General features: G+C 28.2%; 2 protein-coding genes across 2 annotated transcripts; one reads left to right on the top strand and one right to left on the bottom strand.

Annotated features, from left to right (window-relative positions):
• Window positions 1-25: 25 nt before the first annotated feature.
• Phum_PHUM423220 (uncharacterized protein) lies at window positions 26-390 on the top strand (the record flags this gene model as incomplete). Its single annotated transcript, XM_002429140.1, has 2 exons — window positions 26-168; window positions 327-390. 2 exons carry the CDS (start codon window positions 26-28, stop codon window positions 388-390), a joined length of 207 nt encoding a protein of 68 aa, XP_002429185.1.
• Window positions 391-3,396: 3,006 nt separating this feature from the next.
• Phum_PHUM423210 (Katanin p60 ATPase-containing subunit A1, putative) lies at window positions 3,397-4,835 on the bottom strand (the record flags this gene model as incomplete). The annotated part of the gene is made up of 6 exons (XM_002429139.1): window positions 3,397-3,472; window positions 3,616-3,711; window positions 3,771-4,063; window positions 4,133-4,261; window positions 4,339-4,680; window positions 4,758-4,835. The coding sequence occupies 6 exons, from the start codon at window positions 4,833-4,835 to the stop codon at window positions 3,397-3,399; spliced, it is 1,014 nt and encodes a 337-aa protein (XP_002429184.1).
• Between the last annotated feature and the right edge of the window lie 2,573 nt (window positions 4,836-7,408).

Below are 7,408 nucleotides of genomic sequence, written 5' to 3'. Positions count from 1 at the left end.
TCTAGATTCAACAGATTTTGTTTTTATGAGATGGAAAGAGCATTTTCTCGTGCCAGATCATACAATTAAAGATATAAATGGTGCCAGCTTTGCTGGCTTTTACTACATTTGCTTTCAAAAATCTACAGCAACTATTGAAGGGTATTATTACCACAGAAGCTCAGAGTGGTAAGTGTTTTATTTATATTTTTTAAAAAAAAAAAAGTTTACAGTTTATGTTTAATTTATTTCACGATTCGACAACTTATAAATATAAAAATGTCTACGTTTATTTCTATTCATTTTAATTATTGTGAGTAAAATATTTTTTATAATTTTTTTTTCAGGTATCAGTCTTTAACTTTGACACATGTACCTGAACACAGCATTCAGATTTACGAGTTCAGATAAAACTATTAAAACAAACAAACATATCGTTGGTTTGAATTACTCGTGATACCTCTACACTTTAAATTACTTATACAATTTTTTTTTTTTTTTGGGCTTTTGTACTTTTTATTTATTTTCTTTAATAATCCTTTAAATTTTATTATTTTAATATTAATTTTTTTTTTTTTTTTTTACTTTTTAATATTAAAATCGATTATTATTATTATTTTTTTTAAATGTATCTTTTACACTACTGGCATTTTTTCATTAAATTTAAAAAAAAAAAACTGTACTATTTACTGGTAAGTTATTAATCATAAAGTGCGTTTAAATTAAATTTTATTCAAAATACACTTTTTGAAAATAATTTAATTATAATAATAATAATAATGTTATTTTTTACTATTTAAAAATAATATTTAAAATTTATAATATAAAGAGTTTGTTTTATCCAATCATATTTATATATTATTAATCCAAAAAAAAGAAAAATAGAAAATTGTTTATCTCTCTCTCTCTCTCTTCTTTTTTACTTTAAATTTAATTTTTTTTAATCATGTCTGTATCGATTTCTTTTTATTGTTAAAACTAAAATTTACTGTTTAAAAAAAAAAAAATTATCATTTGAACAAGCCCAAAGAAAAAATTATAAAAAAAAATATTTTGTCGTTTATTTATATCGACAATTTTTATACTTATGTGAATAATTCACTGGGTGTGAATTCTTACCTAAAACTATTTTCTAAAAAAAAAATTTTAGTTTAAATTATTTATTGGTTAATATTATTATTATTATTATTATTATTATTTCTTTTAAATTTATCATATTTAAAAGGTTTTTCAATAATTTTTAATTGATGATGATTTTTTTATTATATCACGGAGTATTTTTCTAGTTTAAACACTGCCGCGTAAATATATATATATACCTTTTATTAAATTAAATAAAAATGTTTTTTTTTTATTAAAATCATTTTATTAATTTTTAATTGGTTATGATATATGTTAAATATTAAATCATTTTTTTTTTTTTTTTTTACATAATTTTTAAACCGAACAAATTAGTAGTTTTGCTTTAAATTGTTTTATATATTTAATAAAAATTCTTTTTTTTTTTTTTTTTTTATAATAAAATAATATAAAAAGATTTACATAACAATTGCAATATTAATAATTTTTTTTTTTATAAAATAAATAATGTTTATTATGTAAAATGTTTTTTTTTTTTTTAATCGAAATTTTCAATAATAATTAAAAATTAAAAAAATAATATTAATAGGATTTTTTTTATTTAAGGTAAATTTTTCAAATAAATTTTAAATTATAAAAAAGGGTAATAATTATTTTCAAAAAAAAAAAAAAAAAAAAAAAAAATTTTCCCCAAAGGGGAAAGTTATTTAAAAAAAATGTTTTTAATTATAAAAGGGCGTATTTAATTTTGGGAAAATTTTTACATTTATAATAATAATAATTAATAATAAGGTAATTACACTCAGAGTAAATAGCTTTAAAAATTTAAATTTTAAATCATGTATGACGTTTATGAATGTTATGAATTATTTGTAAATTTTGAATTGGAAAGAATGAATGAATGAATTGTAAAATTGCGTGATGTTATATAATGTTAGTAAAATATTTTATAAATTTTCTTTTTTTTTTTTTTTTAGTTTTTTTTTTTTTTTTTCTTCCAGTTATTTTTTAATTTTTTGCTTTAAAATATATATATATTTTTTTTTTTTACCTACTTTAATCCATCGTGGATTATTATTAATTAATAATTTCAAAATTTCGATTAATTAATAAATTTTTATGTAAAAAAAAAATTTAGGGTAATTATAAACCGGAAAATTATTATAGCCGTGAATATTTTTTTTTTTAATTACGATATAAATACATTCTTTTAAAATTTTATTAATTATTATTAATTTAATAAATAAAAATAATAATAATAATAATTTATTTTAATTCGATAACCGAAAAAACCGTTTATTAAGGAGGTGGGAAGGGGGTTGGGGGAGGGAGGGGGGAAAAAAAAGAAAATTTTAATTTAATTATTTTATGATTAATTTTATGATTTTTGTTTTTAAATTTTCATATCTTTTATTAATAATTATTTAATGCGGATGAAATTAAATAATTAATAAAATTTTTTTATTTTATTTAAATGTTAACGTATTTTACAATTGGGTAAAAATTTAAATTTAAAATTTAAACCGAAAATTTTTATTATTTATTTCACCTGTTGTTAGGTTTTTTTTATTTATTTTCAAATTTATAAACAATTAAAAAAAAATTTTCTTAATCAAATGTTGTAATTTATTTTTTATCGTAATTAAAAAAAATATGTCTTTTTAGTAATTGAAAATAATAATAATAAATAAATAAATAAATTTTTTTTTTTTAATAATTAGTTATTTATGTAATAATTTGTATTATTAATATAAAAAGATAGATACCAAAACTGTACGTTTAAATTATGTGATTTTAATTTTAAGATGTTTAATAATAATAATAATAATAATGAAAAAAAAAGAATGTGAATATTGCCTGTATAAATTATTATTTGATATTGTCAGCTGATAGGTATTATTTATATGTAAAATAATAATAATAATTAAGTACATTTATTGTTATTTATTTATTTAGAAAAAAAATTGTTTCTTTTAGACATTTGTCATTACTATGCCTGTCTCAATAAAATATAATTCAAGTTTTTTTTTTTTTTTTTTATATATTTTAAAAAAAAATTTAAATTTAAATTCCTTTAAATTTTTTTTTAATTGAAAATTTATTTTAGATAAATTAAAATTAATGTATAAACAAATAAAAATTATTTAAAATAGGAAAACGATTGTTTAAGGTTTTAGAATCAGAAGAAAAAAAAAAAATATTAATAATAATAATTTTAATGAAATTCACATCAATAATTATTTACAATTTTTTTTTTTTTTGTTTAAATTATAAATAAATAAAATAAAAATGTACAAAAAATGTTAACATGTAAAAAACAAAAACATAAAAGAAAATTTAAATGATGTAGGGATTGCTTAAAAAATTACTTTTAGTGTCTCTTTGACGTTGATTTAACGTATTTTCTACCTCCCTAAAAAGAAAAAAAAAAGAAAATAAAATTATCAATTTACGTAAAAATATTTATTTAAATATTTCATTGAAAAAAAATAATTTCAATTTTTTAAATTGACATTAAATACTTAATTTTTTGGTCTTTCATGACTGTATCCATACGTGTAATTCCATTTTTCATAAGCCGTAAGTTCTTCAGCTGTTACGCTCGGTTTAATAAGTTGTAGTGCATATAAATAATCATTCATTGTAATTGGTCTAATCTATTTAAAAAAAAAAAAATTCTTTTATTTATAAGCAATAATAATGATAATAACATTAGGTTGTCCCTTGAGTGTCTTCTCTTTTTTGGATGTAGAATGAATACAAGGACCGGAAGAAATTTAAAGGGACAACCTGATAATTTCAAAATGTTTACTTTTGATGGTTGTAATCTTAAAATAGCATCTGGTGATAAAGATTTAACAGGTTCCATTGCAGCTTCTTGACTTAAATTCCATAAATCAGATACTGAGTAACCTTCTGTTTTTTTAACAATTTCACATATGTCACTTTCTTGTAACGAATGACATTCTTTTTGTAAATGTTTCAATAATAATTCTTTTCTATCCTGCATTTTTAAAAATTATCATTTTAAAAATTTTAAAAAAAGTAAAATCGATGGGTAAAATAGACTTACAAAGGAATCTGGCAATGGTATATATAATTTTTTAACGAATCTACGCCTAGCAGCCGCATCTAATTCTTCCGGTTTATTGGTGGCACCAACAACAACAACCCGATCTTCGAGTACTGTAGAAGTACCATCCTTATAATTACATAAATAAATATTTATATTGTAAAAATATTAGCTATTTTCCGTATGAAAGTAGAATAAATTTTTACCATTTGAACAAAAAATTCGTTTTTCATTCTTCGTGTGGTTCCATTTTCATTCGGAGTTCTTTGAGAAAGAATACTATCAACCTCATCGATGAAAATAACAGATGGTTGACGTGCTTTGGCAACGATAAACATCGTTCGAACGAGATTTTCCGTTTCTCCTATCCACTTAGATATTAATGATGATGATGATATGCTAAAAAAGGTAGATTCCGTTTCAAAAGCAATCCATTGTCCTATTAATGTTTTTCCAGTTCCCGGAGGACCAAACAATAATATTCCTTTCGGAGCACTTCGAAGACCTTTAAATACTTCGGGTTTTTTCATTGGCCATATTACGGTCCTCTGGAGAAAAAAAATTTGAATACACGTCAAAAAAGTAATTTTTACGTTAAAGGAAAAATGGGGAAAAATTTTCCAACCCTTATTATTTGTTTTAACATTCCATGGCCAACTATATCATAGATTTTAATTCCTTTTGATGCATCAAAATTTGTCATGGTCGATAAAATTCTTTTATATAATTCAGGTTCAACATTTTCTTTGGCGGTTATTTCATTTTCGAATTCTTGGACACGACAAGTTGGAGTTTTTAAAGCTAAAATCCTTTTAAATAAATTAATTACAATTCATTTTTTTTCTTACGATATTCAAAAACTTTTTAAAAGTTTTTTTGTTATAATAATTTATTATTGATTATATAAAAATAAATTCTTACCTACTTATTTTTTTCGTTTTGGAATAATTATTTTTTTTTCTATCATTTTTAAAATGTTTATCTCTTAGTTTATAATATTCGGATTTATTATGTATGCGACAGTTAAAATTTTTACAAAGGTTTTTATAATGATAAACGATTCCTTTTCTAATCGTCGTATTATTTATACTAAATTTTCTTGTGCATCTTGGACAAAAATTTTTACTTTTTGAATTACTTGATGATAAACAATTTTTAACCATATTATCTTTTTGCTCATTCACTGACATTATATATGCCAATTAATTTTTTGTTTTTATTTTATAAATCAAATTATTTAATTTTTATTAAAAAAAAAAAAGTGTGAAAAAAAAATACTCAGAAATTTTCAAATGAATCATATAATTCCACATAGATTATTTTGAAATTTTTTTTTTTTTTTAAAAATAACTTTTGTTGATGTTTTTTTAACTGTTCCGAAAAATAAAAATAAAATTTTTTTTTTTTTCATAGATTAATAATAAACATTACCACTATTTAAATATTGGGTTGGCAAAAAGGTAATTAATTAACTATGAGGAGGGTGCAACAAAACATTCCAACCTAGCTCCAGTAGTTTTTGTCTGTTGGCTAAAAAAGGGGAGGGCCTGGCATTATCGTGGTGAAAGACAATTCCTTTTCTATTGGCTAGCTCCGGTCGTTTTTCTTGGATGGCATCATTTAAATTCCCACTTTCGCCCATTAAACTCCCACTTTCGCCCACTAAACTCCCACTTTCGCCCATTAAACTCCCACTTTCGTCCATTAAACTCCCACTTTCGCCCACTCGACACCCACTTTCGCCCATTAAACTCCCACTTTCGCCCATTAAACTCCCACTTTCGCCCCCTCGACACCCACTTTCGCCCATTAAACTCCCACTTTCGCCCATTAAACTCCCACTTTCGCCCATTAAACTCCCACTTTCGCCCACTCGACACCCACTTTCGCCCATTAAACTCCCACTTTCGCCCCCTCGACACCCACTTTCGCCCACTCGACTCTCACTTTCGCCCACTCGACACCCACTTTCGCCCCCTCGACACCCATTTTCGCCCATTAAACTCCCACTTTCGCCCCCTCGACACCCACTTTCGCCCATTAAACTCCCACTTTCGCCCCCTCGACACCCACTTTCGCCCATTAAACTCCCACTTTCGCCCCCTCGACACCCACTTTCGCCCATTAAACTCCCACTTTCGCCCACTCGACACCCACTTTCGCCCATTAAACTCCCACTTTCGCCCACTAAACTCCCACTTTCGCCCCCTCGACACCCACTTTCGCCCATTAAACTCCCACTTTCGCCCCCTCGACACCCACTTTCGCCCATTAAACTCCCACTTTCGCCCATTAAACTCCCACTTTCGCCCACTCGACACCCACTTTCGCCCATTAAACTCCCACTTTCGCCCATTAAACTCCCACTTTCGCCCACTCGACACCCACTTTCGCCCATTAAACTCCCACTTTCGCCCACTAAACTCCCACTTTCGCCCCCTCGATACCCACATTCGCCCCCTCGACACCCACTTTCGCCCACTCGACACCCACTTTCGCCCATTAAACTCCCACTTTCGCCCACTCGACACCCACTTTCGCCCCCTCGACACCCACTTTCGCCCATTAAACTCCCACTTTCGCCCACTAAACTCCCACTTTCGCCCCCTCGACACCCACTTTCGCCCACTCGACACCCACTTTCGCCCATTAAACTCCCACTTTCGCCCACTAAACTCCCACTTTCGCCCCCTCGACACCCACTTTCGCCCACTAAACTCCCACTTTCGCCCACTAAACTCCCACTTTCGCCCCCTCGACACCCACTTTCGCCCACTAAACTCCCACTTTCGCCCCCTCGACACCCACTTTCGCCCATTAAACTCCCACTTTCGCCCACTCGACACCCACTTTCGCCCATTAAACTCCCACTTTCGCCCCCTCGACACCCACTTTCGCCCATTAAACTCCCACTTTCGCCCACTCGACACCCACTTTCGCCCATTAAACTCCCACTTTCGCCCCCTCGACACCCACTTTCGCCCCCTCGACACCCACTTTCGCCCATTAAACTCCCACTTTCGCCCATTAAACTCCCACTTTCGCCCATTAAACTCCCACTTTCGCCCCCTCGACACCCACTTTCGCCCACTCGACTCCCACATAGTCGTAAACTCGTTATTCGGAGACGGCGGAGTGTTGGTTCTGCGGTACGCCCGAGGACGACGTCGAACACACAATTGCGACATGTCTCACATGGGACGTCCATAGGCAGCGGTTAGTCGAGGCCATCAGACCCGACTTGTTGATACGCGGTTCAGTGAACGGGTTGCTCCG

This window comes from Pediculus humanus, genomic scaffold, assembly GCF_000006295.1.
Source record: "Pediculus humanus corporis 1103172108191 genomic scaffold, whole genome shotgun sequence".
Taxonomy (NCBI): Eukaryota; Metazoa; Arthropoda; class Insecta; order Psocodea; family Pediculidae; genus Pediculus; species Pediculus humanus.
The sequence above is the reverse complement of the archived record's forward strand: the minus strand, read 5'-3'. Positions and strand labels throughout refer to the sequence as shown.